This window comes from Erigeron canadensis, chromosome 4, assembly GCF_010389155.1.
Source record: "Erigeron canadensis isolate Cc75 chromosome 4, C_canadensis_v1, whole genome shotgun sequence".
Lineage (NCBI taxonomy): Eukaryota > Viridiplantae > Streptophyta > Magnoliopsida > Asterales > Asteraceae > Erigeron > Erigeron canadensis.
This window is the reverse complement of record NC_057764.1, coordinates 39,855,584-39,881,804: the sequence shown is the minus strand read 5'-3', so window position 1 is coordinate 39,881,804 and position 26,221 is coordinate 39,855,584. Positions and strand designations below refer to the sequence as shown.

General features: G+C 33.1%; 1 protein-coding gene and 1 pseudogene across 2 annotated transcripts; both read right to left on the bottom strand.

Annotated features, from left to right (window-relative positions):
* Nucleotides 1-135: 135 nt before the first annotated feature.
* On the bottom strand, nt 136-2,698 carry LOC122597596 (annotated as a pseudogene).
* A 16,633-nt stretch (nt 2,699-19,331) lies between these two features.
* On the bottom strand, nt 19,332-23,894 carry LOC122596092 (omega-6 fatty acid desaturase, chloroplastic-like). Of its 2 annotated transcripts, none has more exons than XM_043768611.1 (10): nt 23,766-23,894; nt 23,594-23,651; nt 23,013-23,254; nt 22,636-22,779; nt 22,293-22,444; nt 21,415-21,537; nt 20,718-20,895; nt 20,336-20,454; nt 19,839-19,953; nt 19,332-19,603 (listed from the first exon to the last, which is right to left on the bottom strand). In XM_043768611.1, the coding sequence occupies exons 1-10, from the start codon at nt 23,802-23,804 to the stop codon at nt 19,442-19,444; spliced, it is 1,332 nt and encodes a 443-aa protein (XP_043624546.1). In that variant the 5' UTR covers nt 23,805-23,894; the 3' UTR covers nt 19,332-19,441. The 2 variants fall into 2 exon arrangements, with proteins under 2 accessions (XP_043624546.1, XP_043624547.1); XM_043768612.1 differs by having other exon boundaries at nt 23,013-23,258; nt 23,766-23,875.
* Between the last annotated feature and the right edge of the window lie 2,327 nt (nt 23,895-26,221).

The following is a 26,221-nucleotide window of genomic DNA, read 5'->3' as shown; positions in this document are numbered from 1 at the left end:
GTTATAAGAAAACATAAATTATGAACAAAACTAATAACAATGCCATTTGTAAATATAATTAATAAGTTTACAAAGAAAAACATAATTTGAAATATAACATAAGTTTTAAAAATGTGACATAATGCTTGTAATAATTTATCGAATACGTGCACTCCATATTAAAGTAGCTATATCATTGCGGATCTGTTTCATCACATTGGATGTTCCTTCCGAAGAATCTCTGTTGTTTGCGTACGGGCCGTGAATATCAGGAAGTTCATCACGTGGTATGAAATTTGGATGTTGCTCTAATTCCGTAAACACCAAATCATCTTTAAAATTATTACGAATGTAGTTATGCAAAGCAAATGCTGCAATGATAACGTCAATCTGAGTTTTCACATTAAATTGTGGCATTTTTTGGAGTATTTTCCATCGTTTCTTCAAGACTCCAAATGATCTTTCAATGCAACTTCTTAGAGATGAGTGAGAAAGGTTAAAAGCCTCTTTCATGTTAGTTGGCGGTTCATTTTCAAATTGAGATAGATGGTATCGTGTCTTGGAATATAGAACCAAAAATCCTTGTCTAAATGGATATCCTTTATCCATCAAATAATATCTACCTGTTAAATAGTCAAGTGTAAAATTGTACGGCTTGTAATATACCAAAATAATCATGGTAAAGTGACACAGTAAGACGTAGTTACCTTCGGGTGGGTTTGGAAAGTTCATTGAAGGTGTGTTGATAGCATGAAGAAAAACACGTGTGTCATGAGCAGATCCTTCCCATTCAACTGATATAAAGGTAAAACACATGTCGAAATCACAACTTGCCATTACGTTAAAAGTAGACACACCCTTTCTACCTATATAGGGGATTTGTTGACTATCCGGGATACATGCTTCGATGTGTGTACCATCAATATATCCGATACAATCCTAAAAGTATGTAAATTTATAAATTGATATATCAATATGATAAGAAATGGAGCATTAAATGAATAAATTCATGCAAACTATATACATGGTAGCGTACGATAAGTTTATGATAAAAAAGTAATTTATTTAATTAAAATAAATCATTACCTTAAAATACAGCATATATCTGTTATCGTCAACTATTTGAGGTGGAATATGTTGAAACGTTGAATCCTTTGGCTTTATAACTTCATGTGCTAGGCCATTGAAACCTTTTCCTCTAGCCGTTATTGCCTCCAAAACATCATGAAATGCTCTGCTAATAGTCTCCCCCAGCGTTGAAAACGCTCCCCAACATCCCTATTTGATATACCTAATCCAAGTGTATATACGAAAACCCCCAACTTCTCAAGAGCTGACATCTTATCACTTGACTTCAATCCATATTTTGATTTTAGTTCATCACATAATTTCATAAATACATCTGGATTCATTCTGAATGCATTAACACATCGAATAGGGTTACCACTTAAAACTTCATTCATCCAAGATTCACCTGTTTGTAAGGATGTCATGCATGGCTCCTTATACATATACTTGTAAAACTACCAAGCCGCTATAGCTTTTTTAGTACGTGAAGCCGTTAGCAAATATAAACAACAAAGTCTTTTTCTTTTCCTTCTTCTTTCAATATCCATGGTTATCACATGAACCTATAACATTTCACAATACATTAAAACAAGAATTATATCATATCCAACAACTTAGTTAAGCACAAACACTTTAAAAAGTATTTCACACTCAATATAGTGACGAAATCATTCAATCCAAAATACAAAATTGAAGTCAGGAAACAAAATGCAATCCAAATTGAAGTTCACATAAATAAATGCATAAAACATACTCTAGTTATGTTGACTAACAAACGACATAAATTACTTCAGTTTCCATGCTGATGTTTATATTGCAACCATGTCAACCTACTAGCATCATCAGGAAGATTCATAAAAATTTCTCTTTTCACCACATCTTCAAATAAGCTAATTGCAAAGCACCATAACTCATCTTTTGTCATTACTCCACTGTTTACCATGCCGTTAATAACACTTATAGTTGCAGTAACACTAAAACTACTAGCTTGATTCACATGAGGAGCTTGATCATTGACACTAAAAGCTTGATTAACATAATGAATATCTGATGTTTAGATTTTCAAAATTCTTTCTTCAGTAGTTTCTTGATTAGTCATAAATTCTTTAAACTTTGCGGCTCCCGATGACTCTCTTAATTTACGTTTCATCTTGGATTTTTCATTCACTTTGGTGGACTTGTAAGGCTGTTTAGAACCCCCTGCACTGTTTGGGTTACTTACGGGACCATGTCTTACCTCAGTTACGAAATCTGGGTAGAATTCATGTTGTTGTTTATCAAGATCTTCTAAACGAGAGGCATAGTTAGTGTATACTTCATAAGCATTTTCAGCATAATCAATCTCTACATCGTCGTCTATAATATTATTTGTATGATCTACAGAAGGAGCAACACAATTAACACCACTAGCAACAACATTTCCATATAATTGCTCCCATGCTTCTTGTACTTCCCTAGAAGGTTGTTTTTTATAAACCTTCTAAGATTGGGGTTTTCCTACATTACACAGAACACTCAAAATTATAAAATATTATATATGATTATGGTGTGATCATTTTAAATTTGAGTAACAGTACACTAATATTACCTTTATTTTGTTTGCCCACCACTCACTATCACCCTCGATTCTTCCTGTACTTTTTGCAGACATGCTTTTGACGCTTAAATTAGTTATCAATACCAACTATATATATATATTGAAAACAAACAGCAAGCGATCACTAATACACGAAGAATATTACTAACCGGAATGCACGCAACGAGGAAAAGATGTGTAGAGAAGAATATGGCTATTGATAATAGAAAAAACTAAACACAGGGAGATGAACGTGTAGGGTAAAATTTGGGGTATATGGGTAATTTTATTCAATAGGGCATAAGGCTTCTATTCTAACATTGCATCATGAAACTTTTGTTTTAAAGCCCATTGGGGCTTTTCTTTTCAAAATAGAAGCCTTAATCTCTTTTCCAAACAAAGCTAAAATTTTTAAGGAAGACTTTTATTTAAAAGCCTCAATCTCCAACCCCCTAATAGTTTTCAACTTTATAAATAAAGTTAAATTAAAATTAAAAGTTAAGATTCAAATATGATTTTTGAATCTTGATCTTTTATTTTTATCTAATGATCAAATGATTTTTGAATCTTGACCTTTTATTTTTATCTAATGATCAAAATACCAACTTTATAAATAAAGTTGAATTTTAAATTTATAGAATCTTATCTTAATTTTAATGAGTTATGTTTATAGGTTGATCAAACCTTCTAGTCAAATATGAATCAACAATTGTATAATTTAATTTGCCTTGAAATTCAAATAAAAATGATAGCAACATATTAGCTTTAAAACTAAAAAATATAATAATGACGAGAAGCCAAAAAAAAAAAAGCTTAGTCATGTTTGAATTTGAATTTTTAAGTGTACAATAATAGTCTGTTAAAAAAAAGTGTATCATGTTAATGGACATTGTATTAAAATATCAAAGTGGATATTGTATTAAAATATTTCATAGTAAAAATTTGAGGCGAACACTGTTATCCATACAGCCCAGCCTAATTAGATACGGAAACGCATAAATGAAAATTGAAAAGTATCGAAAACTTGTGCACAACAAACAATGCACGCTATTTAGAATTTTTATTATACTAAAGCATAGTTGCTCTAATAACTTTTCGACCAATCATAGCTCTCGATTTCTTAATGTTGGCTTTTGTTTTCAATTTTGACTTTAATTTACACTTTTTTGTTTTCCATCACAAATTTATATTTTTTACCCAATAATTTAAATATAATAAATAAATAATAATATCTGATATATATATATATATATATATATATAATTAATAATAAATTAAATTTAATGTAAATATATCAAGATCATAATAGTAATTGACTAATTGTAATATTTTAATATTAATAGAGACAGTTGAACTTATAACTTATTAGTCAATTATATCGCTCGATTTCATCAAATTGACTCTCGATGATGTCACCATTTGGTTTTTTACATAATTTTATTGAATTAATAAAAAACAAATAACTAAAATAATTATTTTACAATGTTATTAAAATTGGTTTCTATCTACAAAGTTCAGCTTTCACACAAGAATAATTGTACATCGCAGTATCTCGAGTTAAGTCAAAAAGGGGCTATAAGGTGTTAATATGTGACAAAGATGAGAAGAGAAAAGACATTACAATAAATTTCATATATAAAAAAGTTTTTCAACTGCCGAATGAGGCTATATGTTTCCAATATTAATTTTTTACATTAGTTTTCTTTCTATTAGCTTAACATTCTTGACATTTGAATTAAACACATAAAATCTATATATATCTTCAACTTTGAACTTATAAGTTTTTATGAGTTACATGTATTAATATCTATTTTTAATAATGTCGTAAGTCTCGTGTCCAGTGTTGGACACGGGTCTAAAATCTAGTATATATTGATACTAACAGCCGATATATACCATAAGTAAATTAAACCTACACATTATGTGTGGCTGATTGAAAACATAAATAAAAATACAATAAATGATAGTCTTATTATTATTATTATTATTTATAATTTATGATATTAGAAAACTGTTACGACTCACAATAAAATTATACTTTATTAATATAAGATACACGTCAAATATATAAAAGCATAACTAATGAAACATAAATATTTATAAATCATAAAAAATAAATATATGATACACGTTAAATATGTAAAAACAAAACTAATGAAACATAAAAATTTCTAAATCATAAGAAAAATTATATAACAAATACTTTTCAAAAACTAAACATAATATAATAAATAATTTCATTTGAAAAAAAATAATTATTATTGAATTAAGAAAAAAAATAATATAATGTATATATATCTTTATACTCATATAAAAAATAAAAAATTAAATATTAATGATTAGGGTTATGATTGATAATTAAGACAGTAGTTGATGATTAATATCATACATGACAACATGATTATAACAATTTAAATAGAAAAATGACACCTCATTAAAATTCATTGTTGCAAAAAATAAAAATGTCACATAAAAACAAAATGTCAATCTCTTAGTTATATAGAAAGAAAATGTTTTTTGTATACAAAAAAAAAAAGTTTAAAGGTTATATGTATATGGTTTCAACTAACATGATGCTCATGCAATACGCCCCGATGTCGGAAAGGTGAATGTGATGGGTGGCGGCAACGGCTGGTAATGATAATGACGAGTAGTGTAGGCTATTGCTGTAAATGTAATTGATATAATGGTAGTGTATTTATTTTAAGAATTGAGAAACTAATGGTATAATGTATTAGAATATTATTAGAGATAATTAAGTTACTGTATAAAGTAGGTATATTGAATAAAGAGTATTTTAGAATAATATTAGAGATAATTAAATTAGTAAATAAAGTAGGTATAATGATTTTTTTTTTATTTAAAAAAAGGTAATTTTGTCATATCGTATATAGTAACTTTTAATATTTCCAGATATAAATAGAACTATTTTTTTTATAAGTAGGTATAGATTAGTGTGAGAATGAGAATAAAAACATTGGTTTATTTTTTTTAAGCTGTGGATTATTAACTCGTAACAGATGATCTAGCTTGCGTTGTCGTTAGAGAGCTTTTACACCCTGAATACCTAATAGAATGAGAAAACCCTAGCTAAACCACTAGAATACACGACATTTAAATGAGATAAAACTATGTCCCCTCTGCACGACTCACACATACTAAACTGGAAGACTTTATTTGCAAAAAGAATTTTAAATTTGTTTCTCATGACTCAAACTTGAGACCTTCAACATATAAAACTGATGCTCAACCACTGAGCTATAATAGAAAGTACAATATTTAGTATTTTACTGTAGTTTTTAAGTAGTTTAGTCAATGTAAGTTCCACACTTGATGGTATAACCCAAAGAGTGTAAATAACTCAAGAATAATCTCTAAATAAGACTTTCTTTTTTAGAGATACATACTAAAAAGGACTGATATTATTGCTTAAATATAAATGCAAGAATTTAAAGAAAGTAATATAAGAGTTAAAGCAATAAAATAAATAAATTGATGGAACACAATTTAATTTTATAAGTATACTAGCTAATGATCCCGGGTTTAACCCAGACACTAACTAAAATTTTAAAATAAAAAAAGTTAAAAGAATATATATATATATGTAGTTTTTGTAATTGATATATCATAACTTAGTTTGGAGATATTAAGTTGGCTTACATAATATATACATGTATGAGTATTTATTGCATTAACAAAACATAAAAAAGAAATTTACAATAAAAAAGTAAGAACTTAATATAAACATTTAATAAGCTAGCTATTTATTTTTAAAAATATTACAATATTAAATATGACATCATAAATAAAATCAAACCTTTTTAAAGAAAAATATAGACTTGCCACATAATACTTTTTCTAAAAATAGTTTTAGAAAACAATTATTCTTTATTTATATAAGAGAAAATATTTTAGAAAATAATTCTTCTTTATTATATTATATATAAAGATTTTATCTATTGATGTTAAATAAATTGATGAAACACAATTTAATTTTATAAATATATATTTTATCTATTGATGTTAAATAAAGTTATATGATAAGGAAGAAATAAAAAAGTCTTTAATTAGGGAGAAAATTAGGGTTTTATATAATCCCGCGTTTTATCATATTTCCCCGCGTTTAATTAACGCCAACTGTAGATATATATATAGACTAACTGTAAAATAATGTAAAATAATACGATTAAAAAAATTCATACATTCTCTTCTTCCCTCCAAACAAACCCACCCGTCCGATTACACTCCCATCCCAACAGTCGTCGATATTGTATTGTATTTGTATCCATCAAGATTAGAGTTTTTTACAACTTATTATCAACTTCCTATTTTTAATGCTTCAATAATAAATTTGATGAGTTTCGATTCGCCGGTTAGGGTTCCAAGGAACATCAACAACGTTGAATTTATATATATATATATATATATATATATATAAAGCAAAAGCTTTTTGGTTCTTTCATCAAGATTAGGGCTCAAAGGAAAGAATTAGGGGATTTATTAACACATACATTGCATTCTTTCTACTTCCATCAAGATTAGGGCTTTTTTTAGCTGTAAGTCGACCTATTCGTTATTTGTGATTGTTTATCTATTTTATTTTATTTTGTCTTTTGGTTTGGTGTGTATTTAAACTTATTTTCTTGTACTAATGTCAAAGAGTTTGTAGGGTTGTGCTGGTTGAGAAGGTTTTCCATGGCAATCTGTCTGTCTCAGTTGTTTGGATTCAATCGATTGTAACGGGTAAATTTTCTATTTTCTGTTCTAGGATGTCTTCTCTTTTATCTTTTTTTAAGTCGGGTAAGTTATTTTTCGTATTTGGGAATATAGATGGATCTTAGTTAGGAAATTTGTTTCCCCATGTCTAAGTAAATTTTGACAACCAGATAATGATAAGAAATATTTTCGTAAACTTGGGACTAAATCATTGCGCAAGAAGCATTTGCCGCTGATTTTTGGCATTGTGAATTCTTCGTTTACGTTTCTGGTCTCTTCTTACTGTTGGTGTTTTCCCTTATTTTTTGTGGTTTCATCTGCTTTTGTATTTCCCAACTATTGCAACACTTAATCACTCATTTCAACTTCTCTTGTACTTTGAGGCTTGTACTCGAGAGTATGATTGTGTGTATTTAGCTTGTCGTTCTAGGAGGGATTACTTTAGCTTTTGAAGCCCCCATAATTTTTGTGGTTTTGACGTTTATATAATGGGGCTACATATGTTAAAATTTACAACTGCTTTTGTATTTTCCAACTACCATAACACCTAATCACGTGTTTCAAATACTCTTGTACTTTGAGGCTTGTACTTTGGGTGTTTGATTCGGTGTATGTAGGTCGTTGTTTCAGTAGGGATTGCTTTAGCATTTGAAGTCCCTTAAGTTTTTTGGTTTTTACGTTCTTAATAATGGGGTTACATATGTTAACTTTCAACTGCTTTTGTATTTTTCTACTACTGTAACACCTAATCACCTGTTTTAAATACTCTTGTACTTTTGAGGCTTGTACTTTGGGTGTTTGATTCCGTGTATGTAGGTCGTTGTTTTAGTAGGGATTGCTTTAGCATTTGAAGTCCCTCAAATTTTCTGGTTTTTACGTTATTAATAATGGGGTTACATATGTTAAAACTTTCAACTGCTTTTGTATTTTTCTACTACTGTAACACCTAATCACCTGTTTTAAATACTCTTGTACTTTAAGGCTTGTACTTTGGGTGTTTGATCTTGTGTATTCAGGTTGTTGTTTTAGTGGGGATTGCTTTAGCTTTTGAAGTCCCTGATTTTTTTTGTGGTTTTGACGTTTTTTAGCTGTTTTGTATTTCCCAACTACTATAACACCTGATCACCGGTTTCAAATGCTCTGTATTTTCCAACTAATATAACACCTAATCACCGGTTTCAAATGCTCTTGTACTTTGAGGCTTGTACTTTGGGTGTTTGATCTTGTGTACTTAGGTTGTTGCTTTAGTGGGGATTGCTTTAGCATTTGATTTCCCTGAAACTTTGTGGCTTTGACGTTTTTAATAATGGGGTTACATTTCTTTTTCAATTGCTGTTGTATTTCCCAACTACGACAACACATGAACACACGTTCTAACTTCTCTGTTACTTTGAGGCTTGTACTTGAGGGTTTGATCGTGTGTATCTAGGTGGTTGTTGTAGCCAGGATTGCTTTAGTCTTTGACTTCCCCAACTTTGTGTTTTTGATGATTTTCACAACAGGGTTACATGTCTTTAAAATTTTCAATTACTTTTGTATTATCACCTCTACTATGACACCTAATCGCATGTTTCAACTTCTCTTGTACTCTGAGCTTGTACCTGAGGGTTAATCCATTGTATCCAGGTGGTGGTCTTAGCAAGGATTGTTTTAGCTTTTACTTCTACCTTATGTGTTTTTGAAATTTTCAACAATGGGGTCACATATGTTTTCAAAATTTTCAATTGCTTTTGCATTCCGTACCAGAACACCTGAACATATGTTTTAATTATTCTAGTACTTCTAGGCTTGTACTTGAGGGTTGATCATGTGTTTGTAGGCTGTTCTTGTAGCAAGCATTGCATTTGCTTTTGAATTTCCTTGCTATATGTGATTTTAACAGTTTTGTTGTTGGGGTTACTTATGCTACTAACGTTTTCAATAGCTTTTGAAATCCCCTGCTAGACGTATGTGTCAGTCAAATGTCTTGCGCAACATTTAGACTAAAGATTTACAACTCGATATCTTCTAGATTTGTTTTTAAAAGAAGACTGTGAAACTTAAAATAGATGGACTAAAAATCACTGTTTTATAAAATATAGATTTCATTTTAATAGTTTACTGAAGCTTTAAATTACATAAAGTACTAAGTGCTTCTTTTGATATATTAACATGGATATAGAATTGGTTTTGATAGATATACTGGAAATGGATATTTTCATATTATGTCAAGAACCTGACATTAAGGATCTCGTGTACTGTTAACTGGTCATTACTTGCAACTACCTGATCATAAAGCTCGAACCCTGTCCAGATGGTTTTTAATTGATTGTTTTTCAATGCGAGGTATATGGACTATCTCAACCTGTATGGCAGAGATCGAATGTGAAGCCTCTATATTTGCTACGGGATATAAACTGTCCAGAGTCTCTTGGGTGGTCCAGAGAATAAAGTAGACGGCAACAAATGTGAAACAAGACTTGATGACTGGACATGAGGTATTGTGGATCAGTCAAGGACCCTTTTGTGAATGGTAAGTGTTAATTTCAATATTTATATTTGAAAAGAGGTTTCTAAGAAAATCAGCTAAAGAGTAATATGCTAAATGAACTCTTGCCTGCTATTGTTATTGTATGTTTGAATGTTATAAATGATTGTAGGATTTTTGTTGAATATGTTCTTATATTTGTCAAGTAATGAGTACATTTTTTTTCTCTACTATCGAGTAGTATGCAGTTAATGATGTGTGATTGTAGGTTTGAAAATCAATATCAGCTGAAAAGCTAAAGTTTGACCTTGACAATATCTTGCAGGTTCTTCTTCGATTCTTGCTTTATTTTTCTCTGATTATAACTAGTTTTCGTGCTTTTTCCAGGGGTTAGGGTTTAGTAGGATCAAGTAGAAAAGGTCTTGGGGATCCTTTCATGTTGATTTGATTATCAAATTTAGCTGTAAGTTAACCTATCCGTCATTTGTGATTATTTATTTATTTATGTCATTTTTTTTGAACTGCTATTTATGTCTTTTAGTTTTGGTGTTTATTCAAATTTCTTTTCTTTTTTTTTTTAATTTTCATGTAAAAGAGTTTGTAGGGTTGTGCTGGTTGAGAAGGTTCTCCATTGCATTCAGTATGTCACAGTTTCTTGCAAAGGATGATTGGGTCTGATTCCCTTTCTCCTATTTGGATTCAATCGATACTTACTGGTAAGTTTTCTTCTCTAAAAGGTTTTTATTTTAGATCAGGTCAGTTATCTTCTATATCTAGATAGATCGATTTGCAAGCTATATGTTAGATCTTGTTTACGAAATATGGTAACAATGTCTAGGTAATTCATGATACCCCTTAATGGTAAATATAATAATCCTAAACTCGAGATTAGATGATTGTGCAAGAAGTTTCTGTTGGTGACTTTTTCTTTGATGATAACCAGTTGTCGTGGCAGAATGGTTGAATTAGGGCTTTCTATGTTCAAGGAATCATGATATTAATTATTGGATTTATATCATTTTCTTGTATTAATGTGAAAGAGTTTGTAGGGTATTGTTGATTGAGAAAGTTCTGCATGGCAATCAATGTGTCTTAATTCTTTGCAAATGGATGATTGTGTCTGATCCCTTTCCTCCTACTTGCCTTAGTTACTGTATGTTGGATCCAATCGATTATGATGGGTAAATTTTCTGATCTAGAATGTCTTTTTTTAAGTTGGGTAGATTATTTTGTAAATTTTTCCGATCTAGAATGTTTTTTTTTTAAGTCGGGCAGAGTGCTGGGTGGTACCGATTAACGGTTCCCCTTTTCATGAGCTGAGTAAGAAATAGTTGATTGATCCTCTCTACTTGTCTTTACATATTGATAATTATATTATATCTTTTTAGGGCTTGTTGGTTGTCAAGAGATTCATGGCTTCAAGCTCAATCAATTCCTAGCAATGGGATAATATTCAGATTGGCTTCAGAAGGTACAATTGTTTGTCGTTATTATAATGCAAGGAGTGTATCCATATTTGTTTGAAATATGACTATAATTGAGTAATGAACTACTAATTAATGATGATGTCAGATTGTAGGTTTGAATATCAATATTAGCTGAAAAGCTAATCCTCATTGGTGATCTTTCCTGCCTTATTATTGGGCTATTTTGCAGGAGCACATTTTCGTATAGTTTAGGAAGATTTAATTCTCATTGGAGTGCCGACCATATATTCCATAATCTCCTAGCAAGGATATGGTCGCATGTGATCTCATTAATACTTCCTTTACCATGTTACCTCATCATGATAATATCTTCTTTGCCAGGTGGCGTCGTACATTCAGACATCATTGCATATATATTGAGTTTACGATCTTTCATATCGAACATCTAAGTATGCCTTAACAACTAACGATATCCGGGTTTCAGTGTAACAAGTTTGAAAATTGAATAGAGGCAGTGGCACCAACCATCACATGTTACTTGATATATTTAGGCACATATCACATATATATTTAGGAGTTTATGATAGCCATTCCCACTTTTTAAGATTCATTTTGTGGGATTACAAGCAAAAGAAATTAGATTATATCTTTTGTGCTTTTAGGTTTTGTTTGGTTATTTGAGAGTCCGAAGGGCATCAGGTCACTCTAATATAGGCGCGGTCATATTATCATACAACAAATGAATGTCATCTGATCATTGTTAAAAATATTCATGAGGGATGCGTGTATCTATCATCTATGGCTTGTAATTTTAAATCCGTAGCCACCGCTTCCTGTCTCTTCCTTTTAATTCGATGGTTGTGTCAGGGCCTCTTTGCTCTACTTGCTCTAGTTACTAGTTAGAGCTTGATTAGGTTATTGGTTCACAAGTTATTATCCAAGAAGTTCATGAATCATCATAATCGATTATAGGTATTTATATTTTATGCAGATCATTATACATGTAGCTTTATTACATTATGTATGTAAAATCAATGTGTGTGTTTGTTTGATACATCATCATCAGAAAGTGTTTCCAGAATAGCTCATGACCAATTTGTCTTACCTGGTGTTGGATCACTATTTAAACCATGATTGTGGGTTCTATTTCTATGTATCCTTAGAAGCTGAGTGGCTAAGTGATATATGCCATCATTGTGAGGTATTCTAGTATATTCATGTTCTTGTTTGTAACATATCAATATGTTCGTAGGCCTCTTTTAGGTTTATAGTTATTTTATAGGCTCTCTTAGTGGGCAGATCAAGGGAGCTCGGGTACTTTCTAGATAGGATGTTGTTGCGTCACTCTCTAAATGGGGGTGACTACCTTGCTGCTAACTTTCGGTTTTTGTACAGGTTTTCATTTGTAGGTCTTTACTACATGTACCGATTTGTAGGGCCTCTGTTAGGTTTATGGTTATTGTATAGGTTTTTTTAGCGGGCAGATCAAGGGAGTTCGGGTACTTGCTAGATAGGATGTTCTTGCTGCTAACATCTGGTTTTGCGATTTATCGGTTTGGTTTCTTTCGCCAATGGGGTTGGTAGCCCATTGCTAAGGTCTTTGACGTTGAGATCTCCCTCTAGGGTTCGAGTCCCCACTCCACTCATTTGTGATGTATATTCAAGAGAAAAGAGGGGGGGGGGGGGGGGGGATTTTTGGAAATCCTGGGTTAGATTCTACGCATCCGTGTAGTTTAGAAGTAGAGTAGTTTGCCGTTCCATAAAAAGTCAGTTTGATTTCTTGGTTTTGGACCATTGGTTTGCGACTGCCGGCTGGTATGTTTCTTTTTCAGTTGTAGGTCTTTATTGTATGTAACTATTCGATCATAATTCATAAGTAGTTACAGTTTTTTTTTGCGTTGCATTGCATTTAGTTCATAACTATTCGATCACAATTTCAATCAGCATAAAGATAAGTAATCATAACTAGAACCCTAATCTTGATGATGGTACCCAAAATGTATGTAACTATTAGAAGTAAGGCATGAGGATGGGTTATGTTCTTTGTTTTGTTGATAGGTTGTTGAGCATGGTCCTTTTTGCCATGCGAAATGATAATCCTAATTAAGTTTCCGGTTTATATTTAGAATATGTACAACTATTTGTCATCTCTGCCCCCTTGTACTGTGTTAACCTAGTGTAATGTGTATTATGTGTCGTTTATTGTTTCGTGGCTTTAGACCGTATGATAGTTGACTGGACCTTTGTTGTTGTTTGCTTGTTTATATGTTGTTCTTCTATAGATATGTGGCGTATTGTGTGTTATTGGTTTCTTTTATACCTTTAGAGGCATACAAATCTCGTTACTTGTCATGTTTACATATTTGGGTACCATCATCAAGATTAGGGTTCTAGTTATGATTACTTATCTTTATGCTGATTGAAATTGTGTATTTTGTTATATTATTTTACCTTTTGTTGACATGTTAGCTATGGCTTGGACAAGGACGAGGCTTTTGTTATTTGATGTCTGTCTTTTCTATGTTCTTGTTTATTTGGAGACCTTCTTGACCATGACCCTTACATTTGATACAGTACCTTGAATGGGTTTATTCGAGGTTACTGGTCGTCTTTGCAAGGTCTTACTATCAGAATAACATGGTTATGTTGTAACAAGTCTCTTGGATCGTTATGTGTTTTTAATATGCTTTGCGTTTTTTTAGTGTTTGCTTGGCAATCAAACTGCAATGATGATATAACCGCCTGGTACTTCTATGTTTTTTTTCTCATGGTCTTTCTATACGCGGATTTTTTGTCAGTCACGGGCAAGGTGTTTCTTTTCCTGTTTTTCTGGGAGGTTTCGCATGTTATAATAGGTTATCTATGTTCATTCATCACAAGCTTTTTCGTGCCTTAGTTTTTTTGCTATTTTAACCGAGACTACGACTTCATTTATTAATTTTTACCCTAAAAGCTTGGTGAGATAGGTGCTATACGCTCATGACCAGTTCCTGTCAATTGCTTTTTGCACATCTTTGGAAAATGTTTCCACATTTTGTCTGATTCACTTTCGCTCTGATGGTTATTGCTACAAAGTGTTCCAGAATTCTGAGTTCTTGTTTGTTATTTGTGTGTCCGTGTTAGGCTTGATGGTTTCTAGTAGAAAGGTGGAGCATGAGAGGCTATGTGTTTGTTAGCCAGAGTATTCTTGCCGCATTCTCCCAGCAAGGTAGTGACTAACCTCTCCACTATTTTCAAATTTGTGGTTATAAATTTGTGTTCCTGGTTATAATCTTTGCTTCAGATTGGAAAGCCATCTGTTATGGTAGATATATTTGGTTTATGGAAAGCCATCTATATTGTTAACCATGTTCTCTGCTCATCTTTTGTAATAAACTAATTTTAAAATGAAAACTATTTTCTATGGCAATACTTCATTTTTTTAGTCCATAGATGGGAGGATGGCAAGCCAAATAGTTTATTCATAAATGGTTCGTTGTTATTTTGCTATACCATTTGGTAATCCAGCTTCGACGGCAACACTATTTCTTGTGGCAGAACGATTAGGGTTGTAATTTAATGATGATCTTATTCTGTCACTGTTCCCTTGTGGTTCCATGGGAATTTAAGGTTTTCTTCGCTGTATGTTGCTGCTTGTTTGGCTTGCTTTCTTTGGTTCGCTATGATGTTTCTACTATCATGCTCGGCTATGTAGGAGTATATGTGTTAGGAGATGAGCGGATCTTGACCACGTCATACAGCTCTATTTAGTTCGATCTTTTCGTGTGCTTCTGTAAGTTCAGATACCATTTTGTATCTGTAACGCTTTTTTTGTGATTCCATGGTTCATTTTATATGGGTTTGTATTTTGTGCTTTTGTCATTGTAGTGGTGAGTTTGGGTTAACTATTTTGTTGATAGATTCTAAATGGCTAACATGGTTGATTTAAACATAGTTTTGCCAGTTTGTGGACACTGCTGGACTGCTGGTGCTTCTATGTATTCTTTTTCTCGTTTTAATAGGTCGTGTTTTTCTTTTCCTCTCTTTTTTGGCAAGCTCTAAGTCATACATTATTAGTAGGACTTTCTGTGTACTTCTATTACAGGCTGTTCAAAACCTCCGTATGATCGATATTCAAATGGATATACTTCATTACTAGATTTATGTCAACTGCCGCATGCACACTTTTAAATAATGATTATGTTTGTTGCTGTAATAGCTTTGCTAAGTAGTCTTTTTATAATTGGAGACTTCTTGTCACACTTCTTTTGTTTAGGGATCATCTTTGACATCTTGCTGTACTTGTCTCTATCTTGAGGTTGCTGGTTTACCAAAAAGCCTGTTTTGTGCCGTTTATTACTATTGAGAGTGCAATATTGGAACATGTTTCATATCTAGCAGAACTCATTAGCTATTTATGGGTTGAGCCTATATTCAAAATCTCAAATGAGTTGTTATTCACCAGTAGTAATAGAGGTCGTTAGTTTGTCAATCTGTTATTTTGCCTTCTCTTATCAGCCTTTGGTGAGACGCATCATGTGACACGGTCACATCTTCATTTCAAGATAAAACTCAAAATGATTGAATCATGTGCTGGTGGATCACCAAAATGTGTCTTTGCTGTGTAGGTACTATTATGTTCATTTATTCCTTCCTTTCTCATATTTTCTTTGTGTAAATCTTGTATGAACAAGCTATCTTTGAGTATTTGGTTTGTTAAATGCAGCAGTCCTAAAGGATCGAAGGTCCAATGGGAGGCAGTATCACATAGCTTTATTTACTTTTAAAATTTTGGTATGTGGGTACTTTGTTATTCTATTTGGAAGTTGTATTATAATATTATTGCTATGCTCCTCAATCGTTTATCGTGCAGAATCTAAAGGAGTGTGGAGTGCTTCAATGCAAGTTTATTAACTAGTTTTGTAGGCTATGGAATACCAGTGTTAGGAAAAAGTGACAGTGTCACTTTCAAACTCTGTGTGGCGTGCTTCTACTTCTTTCTCATCACGCTTCTGTCTTCTATCTTTTTGTTCAGGTCATGTTATCATCTAGTTAATTGTGTTATTATTGTTGGTACAGGATTGGCAGAGTTATAGTTTGCAGTTTTGGTTTTTCAGCTTTGTTTGCTTGAAACAAGGTGCATGTGCTTCTTTTTCCTAGAGCAATGTTTTTGTAGCTTGGGCAGTTGGGCATCAGTAATGGCTTGTATGGTATATAGTTTAGATGACACACTTGGATACTTTGGGTATAAAATGATTTGGTTTCTGTTATGTTTTTGAGAGGCAACAACCATATCAAGTCCTTAGCAGGGTGATGGAAATGGAGTTATGACCTTGTTATAGAAGTTTCTAGCTTGAATTTCCTGGATCATAGTCTTCGTATCAGATGTTGCTAATAGGAGATGCAAGAATCTGAACTTTCACAATCTGTATTCTTCTTTGGGCCATAGTTATTGTTGTAACGTTGTCGTTCCACTTTACAACCATGCTTATATTATTTATATAGAGTTATTGTAGTCTTTTGTTTGCAATTTTAAAATAGTGGATCCTTGCGGTTGTATCTAATGCACCGGCAAATTGGCTGGTTTCTAGGGTGTGCAAGGGGTGGATGGTGGTGGTTGCCTACCATAATAGTACTCTCTTGTAGTGGTTCCACAAGAGAGAGGACAAAACCAATGATATTACAGCTGCTTGTTTTTAAAGTATGTGTTTGCGAAAAGTTAATGTCTGATAAAAAGAAATGTTATGGAGGAGAAATCAGAATGATATATTTATTTTATACCACATCACAATTGGCCTATTTTCCTCGCCACTATTAGTGCAACCACGTGCTTTCCACCCAATCACTACCACCATGATACCGAACTTCATCCCTGCCACAACCACCGTTGTTGCCGGAACCTGTGATTTGAAGCAAGCTCCGGCCTAATGGGTAGCTGATGGGGGTGATTGGTCTTAGGGGATGATCAGTGGTGAGGTGATCTATTTTACGGGGGTAACGCCCTTGGCAGCCATCGTTGCGCCTTGGATTGACTAATGGGCTTTGCCTTTGGTGCCTTGGTGGTGATGGAAAGAAACTGAAGATACTACTCTTTGATTTGCATGAGATTGTATTTGCACATGCGAAGAACATGAAGGTTCGTAGGCATAGTATTTATGATATTATATGTTTCTTAAGTCCGTTAGTCGGTTTGACCATCCAAATATGTAACATTTGTGATTTTTGACTTAGTTGACTTGTAATTTAATGTAATCGAGAATGAACGAATTTGTTGACTTATATGGATTACCGAACGTTTTGTTGTATAGTAACGTAACATGAAGTCTAATTGTGTCAACGGTCTCGTTTTAGCGTTTAAATGGTTAACGTTTAGCTATTTGTCGGGATTAGCGGAGCGGGAGCCCAATAATGGACTCCCTAGGCCAGCCCCCATTCTTCGCACACACACCCACCACATTCATTTCTCCTTACTCTCTTTTCCTTCATCTCCTTACTCTTCTACTCTCTCATTCAACCACCACCACAAATCATCATAAATCCACCATTAATACACCAAAAATTTGTGTTTTATCATCCAATCTAACTAAATTAAGTAACCCTAATAATAATAATAATCATCCTACATGAATTTAGGTTCTAAAGGTATTCATCCAAGTGTTTTGCTCTAAACCCGAAATTTGAAGTTTTGAACCATTTTGGTAAGTTAAACTCATCTTAAATCTCCCCTTTTATGTTTAAAACTTCATTACTAGTCATGTCTAAGAAGCCCTTGGTCGAAATCGGGTTAAAACTTGAATTGGGTCAAATTAGGGTTTCATTAGGGTTGATTTGGGTCAAGAACGATTTGGACATGTAATTGTGTTATGGGTTTGGATTTGATTGATGAAACATGTTTATTTATACTTAATGATGTTTGTTTGAGCCTAAAAACGAGTCTTGAAACACCACAAGTCGATTTGGATGTCAAAATTTGGGTTTGGGTTCGTTCTTGTTGCTGTTCTGCTGCTGTTTGGCTTCAGATACTGGCCACTGCGGCGCAGTAGCTTCCCCCTGATCATTTTTGGAGTTTTTGGTCTCACTGCGGCGCAGTGGGACTCCCTGGTCTTGACTGTGGCGCAGTGAGAACTTGCTGCCCAAACGATTTCTTTTGCCAACTTCAAACGCTTATAACTTTTGAACCGTAAGTCCGTTTTAGGCGTATGACCTATCGTTAGAATCGTGTGGGAGTCTAGTTTCTCTTAGTATCATCCTTTTTATGAGAATCTAACACCATTCTTCCTGAGTCCCTCGTTTTTCCAATCGTGTATTCATCGTCCGACCTTGGGGTGTCTTGGAATGGCCTAGAGTGACGTATATTGTAACGTAAGCTATAATGTGATGATGAAATGTTGTTATAATAGGTTTGTGACCGTTGTGCTCCCCGCTTACCCGCTTAATCACCTTCTACCAACTTTCAAGGCCAAGGTGAGTTTCGTAGCCCCGTTTCTCTTATATTTGGGGTGGAAAGTGTACTTGTTTCTTGTAAACGTTTTAGCGAATTATTTGAAATGATTTGATATTAAACGATGATTTGTGAACGTAAATGTTTTGTTCCCCGTAAACGTAATCATGATTGTTTGTTATGATCATGCCGTTGAAATATACGTAAGACATATCGTTGATCATGCATTTGAAATATATGTAAGTCGTGCCGATATGTGTTGATTTGTGTTATGTGTTGAATTGTAATAACGTGAAACCTTTTAGGGTTTCCCTTGGATCGTGAATTGGTATTCTAATCTTCGTGTATCGTTAACGGTTGTTATCCCGACACTATGATTTTAAACGTTTAAACCTACGAACTCACCAACTTTATGTTGACATGGAACTCTGAAGTTAAAAAGTAACAATCCCGTTGAATTTATGTATGCGAGCGAGTACTTGTATGCATACAAATGTGTATATTTGTGCGTAGAGATGATCTAGGAAAATCAGTAAAAAAAATTTGGTTTAAAAATTTGAGGGCTTAAATGTGATATACTGTATACACACTTCAAATTTTTAGGCCATCAATCGCCCAAGCTAAATGAATCCAATACCCAAGTGTACGAATGTATAATGTATTCACAATAAGCAGATATGAGCCAGCAACATTCTGAAAATTAGCCTAACTTGTATTGTACAAAAAAGAGGAACATGCATATAACTGACAATAAATTAAATAAATAAATAAAAAATACAAGTGATGTACTATGCATAATCAGGCATTACCCTTCTAAGGAATGTGATTGGTTGGGATATTTCAGGAGCAACCTCTTCAAACGAAATATAATTGCGTTCCTCATTGTAGACATGGCAGATCGTCAGAATTGTCTTCATTAAACGCCAATTCCATGATGCCTCGTTCATATACTATTCGACATTTCATGACAAACAAAAATGGTGTTACTTAACACGTTGCCAAAAAGTATACAGTATTAAGTTCATCATCGGGGTGTGTCTGTTTCTGTCTTTACAGGACAGGGAGGGCAGGCGACGGCATTTTAATATATGAAAAATAGTCAAAACATTTTTATTTATATTATGGATAGACGGAAATTGTGAGTGTGTCTAGATATATAGACACGGAAACTGACAAGAATCTTACTTTTCCCCAATTATCTTGAAGAGATTTATGAGCTGCCCTCAGATTGTAGCTTGGAATCTTTGAGGAGACATGATGGGGAATATGAACGTTGATATCATGACAAAGTATCTCTATCCTGTGCATCCAGAAACCATGTTAGTCTGTATTTGTGAAGCTATTTTGATATGCTTTTGTCTGTAAGGTGTCAAATATGTAAGTTCAAGATAATTACTAATAACGAAAAAGTCAGATGGGTCAAAAGTTGCCCAAAGTATTGCATAACACCTTCTAAATCGTATTATTAAAAGAATTTAGGTTATTGTTTAAATAAGAAAGTCTTTGTAACTATTTTTAACACACCAATGATTTAGTTTAAACTTAGTAATTTGGGAAAAGGTGTTTCAGGACAACCATCATAAATACATAACTTTCAGCAATGTATTACCCATTTTGACCCATTCCTCAACCTGCCCATATTGCACCCTCTAGGAGGAAGTTTTGAGTACAAGAAAAGATACCAGCGGGGATAATCACAATGCACTGTGCCACTAAGTTGGGCCTGAGCCGCATTCCACTCTTCTGAAGATTTAAAAGGTATGTGAGGTGCAGTGTGGTGAACCATGGTGAAGGTGCTCATCTGCAAATACACAAAACCATCACATGCTAAAATTGTATCTGTAGTTTCTCAAGAAAAAACTTCTTTTTTTTTTCCGTTAAAGTAACATGCCAAAGAAAGGAAATATTGGCTGGTATAAATATTAACAAGATTAAGAAAACTTGTTTACAACCATAACTCTACATGGATGTACCCTAAAAATATGATCCTGAGAGTACAACCATAAATTTTCGAGTTTCTGGAATATAAGAAACAAAAATGGAATGCAAGAAAGTAGTACATACCCAAAAATGATAGCCCAGCCACGGCATTAACCAGAACTTAATCCATCCAACTATCCCCACCTTGTATACAATTAAAGGCCATCCAATTGCCATGAATGCAAAAACACAAGCAAGGCTGATCTTTACTCTTTTAATTTCATTTGGTCTGAATTTCTGTAAATTAAAGTGCCATATTAACCTGGAAAGAAGATGGTTTAGCAATAAGATCTTTCGATATAAAAGGAGCAGAGTTGGCAAGACGTGAAAGTAGGGTGGGCAGGGTTGGGTAAAAGGTCAAACGACTTTGGGTTATAAGTAGAGACGACTCATATTTTCAAGTATTGACCCACTAACACCTTTTGTGTATTTATCAAAAAACATATACATAGAATAAATGTGTTTTTTATGATTACAAAAACAATATTTATTACAATACTAATCCAAATATCTGTATAAAATGATTTAGAAGGTTGTAGCATTGAAAATAGTTTTTGACACCGATTCAACTCAATTTGCATATTCCGTCTCTAGCTGAAATAATTTGATTTGGCTCATTAAAAATAAACCGCAATCCAAATCAGACCCATTCATAAGAAAATGGGTTGGCATTTCTAGACATGGGGATGAACAATAAGAGGATTTCTTTAATCACCAGTCACATTTATGATAGTTGTGTAAGTGACCATGCAAAAGGAAATTTATGTATATAGACAATTACCAGTGTGATATAGACATGATGGGGCGAATGGGACCATATCCGAATACAATTGCCTTCTTGAAAATTGGAGACTCCTCGAGATTTTTTTTCATCACGGGGTGCCAAGCAGTATCTTCATTCAACCTAGAGTTTCAAAGAGTGTAGAACAGAGAGGTTTGATAAGTTGTATCAAGTTAAAAATATGCAATCGTTTTACTGGAGATATATTAAAAACTGTAGCAACTTGAAGTAACACAATTCAATGCATCTCTACTATGTGTATGTGTTACTCACACATGTCCAACATATACATGTTTCATACATAAAAGCATTTTCCTTATGGTGAAAAGTTTAAGCTAAGACGTCACCTATTTACCCATCATCACCACTAAAAAGTGTTGATTTGGCACTATAGATTCACTTTTTCCGTCATAAGAGGAGGGTTCATACTGTACAGGATATTTGACTGATAGGCGTATCCAATCAAACTTCTGAAATGTCATGAAATAGCTGGAGCATGTAACTTCAGTATGCGCAGGTATATATGTTACGAAAATCACATATTGACTACTATCATTTTTTATGCTTTCAGAAGTTACATGAACTCACAAAAACTTATAACAGAGTATTGTGAAAGTCTTCAGCAAGTCATAGTATCTCTAATAAGGGATCAATACCGTTAATCCCATAAAAAAGATGCTTATGGCTTTGAGAATACCCCTGCAATTGGCAATCTTTTGGACTAAATGTTAACATACACTTAGTTATTCCCTCAGATGAATAAAGATGCATATGTTCACTAAAAGCTCAAATAAGGTCGTTGTAGATGATGTAAGCTATTTGAACCATACCCAAAACTTGAGTAATACAACAAGCTTAAGAGATGATGTTATACATACATGTTTGTTTTTGCATGATGCCTGTCATGCTTGAAGCGCCATGGCTCATAGGGGTATATCAATGGCATGAAGGCCAGAGTTCCAACAATATCTTCCAGCAATTTGTTTTTTGAGAAAGATTTGTGAGCACAATCGTGACCTATTACAAAGAACTTTTGATGGAAAATGATAGAAAAAAATTTAACTTGTGATTAATAGGAAGATAAGAGAAAATGGATACACACACAAACACACATATACAAAAGAGTTAACTATCTAGGATCATGAACTGGTAGAAAAGATTCGATATGAAAGTATAAAACTAGTGATGGTGGTGATTCCATCAACAAAAGGAATAGTTTACCCCTGTAATTGCAGTTCCTGTCCATGCCCAGGCAAAAGGAAGAAGATACCAAGGGGATTTGGCAATCAAGAAAAGCCCCAGCGTATATGATGTTACAGATACCAAAACTGACTTCCATGCTTTAACATCATCAATCTCGAACACCTTTGAAAACATTTCAAGGAAGTGTTAGGGGGGTACTTGGCTATGTATTGTTTGGATGTGCTTATGTAGTTTGAAGTTGTAATAATCAGATAATCACATGTTTAAAAATTTCTAACTGTTGAAGGAATAACTATATATAAAGATGACAAAAAATGACATTTTTCGCCCAAAGTACAGATCTTTTATGAACCAGAGTTTTCAAATCAAAAGATAATTAGCTACAAATGTGGTACCGTTTTGGGAAGTGAATCAATAACGTTCTTTAACGTGATATTATCTGGGAGAGGTTCTCCGATTTGCCTGAAACCATAACTTTCACATAGTTCTTGCCTCCTTTCTGCACTGTCTCCTGGGAATGGTGCAGTAACAGGACTGGCCACTGCTTTTACGATTTTAGTCCTTCTCAAGGAGATTGCACATCTTTGGTATTTGGGTTTGCATTGTGGTAAAACTTCCCAATTCAATAAAGAGGTGCCTGTCTAATCAAGTAAGTATCATAAGACATTACACGATGAAGTACACATAATTGAACATGTTAACAAAATGAAGCCAAAAGTATTATACTCAACTAAAACATATAGCATATGGATGCATGAACTACATAGATAGGGGCATAAGCAAAGGTATAAAATCCCATATTAACACAGTCAAATCCATATTTACTAAAGATAGCAGCAGCAGCAGCATTTTAACAAAGGGTATAGATATGCTAATTGTGTGTACTAAAGATAATATGCACTAAAAACAATTGAAACCCAAATTAATAAAAGGTTGCTAAAGTTTATACAATAAATAAATGGTTAACGATTCATACCAGTCGGATACAATGACACAAATCTATGCCCTCCATGAACTCCCTTCTGTTGGAGGCCCTATATTCACACACACACACACACACACGAAATATTCTATATATCAATTCAAACAATATATACACACGCGCGCGCGTATAGAAGTTAGTAGTGATTAATTGAATAATTACTTACCTTGAAAAAGCAAGTGGAATCTGTGAGTGTGGAAGCCATTTGGATTCAACAAAAATGCCTTTTGTTTTGTTTTTGTTGGGGGATTGAATGAGAGGCAGTAGTTGAGAGAGGGTTTTATATGGATTAAGTTAAACCTCCTTTCTCACCCCCTTTTCTTTTCGTTATCCTATTATACCCGGGCATTATTATAATGATTTTTAAAATTTTAAAGCATATAATCATTATTAATGTTAATTAGCATAAAAATGATAAATATGATGTCAAAACTCGTAAAGTCACAACTTTTTTTTCATAAGTATTAAAATTTGAGAGCAAGTGCCCGTGCGTTGCGGCGGTGAGATGGTGGGGGTGATACCTAGGTCATAGAGTGTGATAGGTTATAGGAGTTGATATGTCATACAGTATGAAAGTCAAATGCCTTAGCCATACGGGCTCCGCTTTCGGATTTAAAAATTTGTCAAAAGTATATTGAATGACGTCTCTAATGAAAGGGCATGAAATTTTAAGAACACCCATACACTTTTTATAATTTATTGATGTACAGTTTTTGAGATAAAAGATTTTGAATAAATTGGAGGAATAAATGATTTATGGAGAAGAGAGAAAAAAGATGATTGACTGAGATTTGAGGAGAGAAAAAGGGTATTTTAGTTATTACCGGTAAATATAGAATAGATAGGAGGGGCATTTTGGGAAAGTACTTAAAATCAATATTGAAAATTTCAAGTTCAATGTTTAAAATCTAGGGAAAATCTGCTTTATAATATAGTATATAGATAAGAGCCGAGAAAACCATTTATGAAACTAAGTTTGAGACAATAAGTTGAATTTGAAATATACAATAAAGACATCAAAATAAAAAAATTTAAAATTTAGAAAAATAACAAATTTAAAAACTTGCTAATTTTTAACAACTTGTAATTACCCATTAGAAACGATTAATATATCGAAAAAATAAAAATTAATAATGTAAAGATGACATCACAAAAAAGATTTTTTTTAAAGATTAATTTTAAAAATTGATTGTGGTAGAACTATATAAATTTTTTTATATATATAAAAAATAGATGATATCATTGAAAGTATTTTTTTATTTAGAAAAGTGATAAAGATCAACATCGTTAAACTTAAAATCGAGTGTTCTATTTTAACAATCATGACATGATACTATTTATGAAAATTTGAAACATTTTTTTTAAATAGTTGAGAAATATTAAACATTAAAAGAAAATAAATATGTGATGTCATAATTTTGTTATTATATGGAAAGTATGAATTGTAGAAAGCTATGGTGGTGCCACATATGAATTTTTTTAAAAATGATTACCTCATAATATGACACATAGGAAAAAAAGTTTTAAAAACAATTTTGTTTTATTTATATAAGATATAAAATAAGATAAGATGTGTACTGTATATATTTGGAAAATGATTTACATTAAAAAATTACTCGTAAGTAATTTTGTCAATTAATTGGATTTTTCTTTTTTATTTGGATGCATAAGTCTTTAAAGTCTTTCGATCCCATCAATGACGGACTTGAGATTTTTAAAAGAAAGTAAAGCATTAAAATGTTACAAGATATTAACATTAGGATGATCTACTCAAACCAATTTTTACACACAAGCATGGCAACTTGAAATAAGAACTTTTTTTTTTTTTATATCCCACTGCGCCGCAGTGGGTCAAGGACTCCCCATTGTGCCGCAGTGGATATCCTCGGCCAGAACTTGAACTTGCCCCACTGCGCCGCAGTGGGTTCGACACATCTCCCACTGCGCCGCAGTGGGAAGAACCAAAATTGTTTCCTTGGGATTCCACTGCGCCGCAGTGGGCAAAGTCACCCCACTACGCCGCAGTGGACCACCTGACAGCAACCCTAAAACTCATTTCGACCATGAACAACTTGTACCCATCAAATTTCGAACCAACAGCTGAAAGACACTTTCTAGAGATTTATAACAACTTCATAGACACATTTTAAACACAATTACAACATAGTTTGTTTCATAAATCCAAGATCAACCCTAACGGGTCATTTACCCATTTGGCAACAATATCGCCCAAATGCAACCATACCAACTTCCAAAAACTTTACAACTTGAGCATTTACAGAAATGTTACCAAAACATGACTCCAAAACAAAATGTACCATGAGCCAAAGGAGAGGGACAACTAGGTATCTACACCAAAAGATTGTCATCCATCCAAGGATGACCTAAATACCTTCAAGAACTTCCAAAGGTTACTTCAAGCTCCAATTCAGTTTTCTTCAAATCAACAACACTAGTTCCTTCTTCCGGAACTACCTATAAGAGTGTAAACAACTAAAATATAAGCAAAGGCTTAGTGAATATACTTGCATACATTTACGAATACGAAGGAGGGCATAGTACAAGGACTTTCACATGTAACCTATGGCATCGTCATGTCACATTTACATATTCACCTTGCAC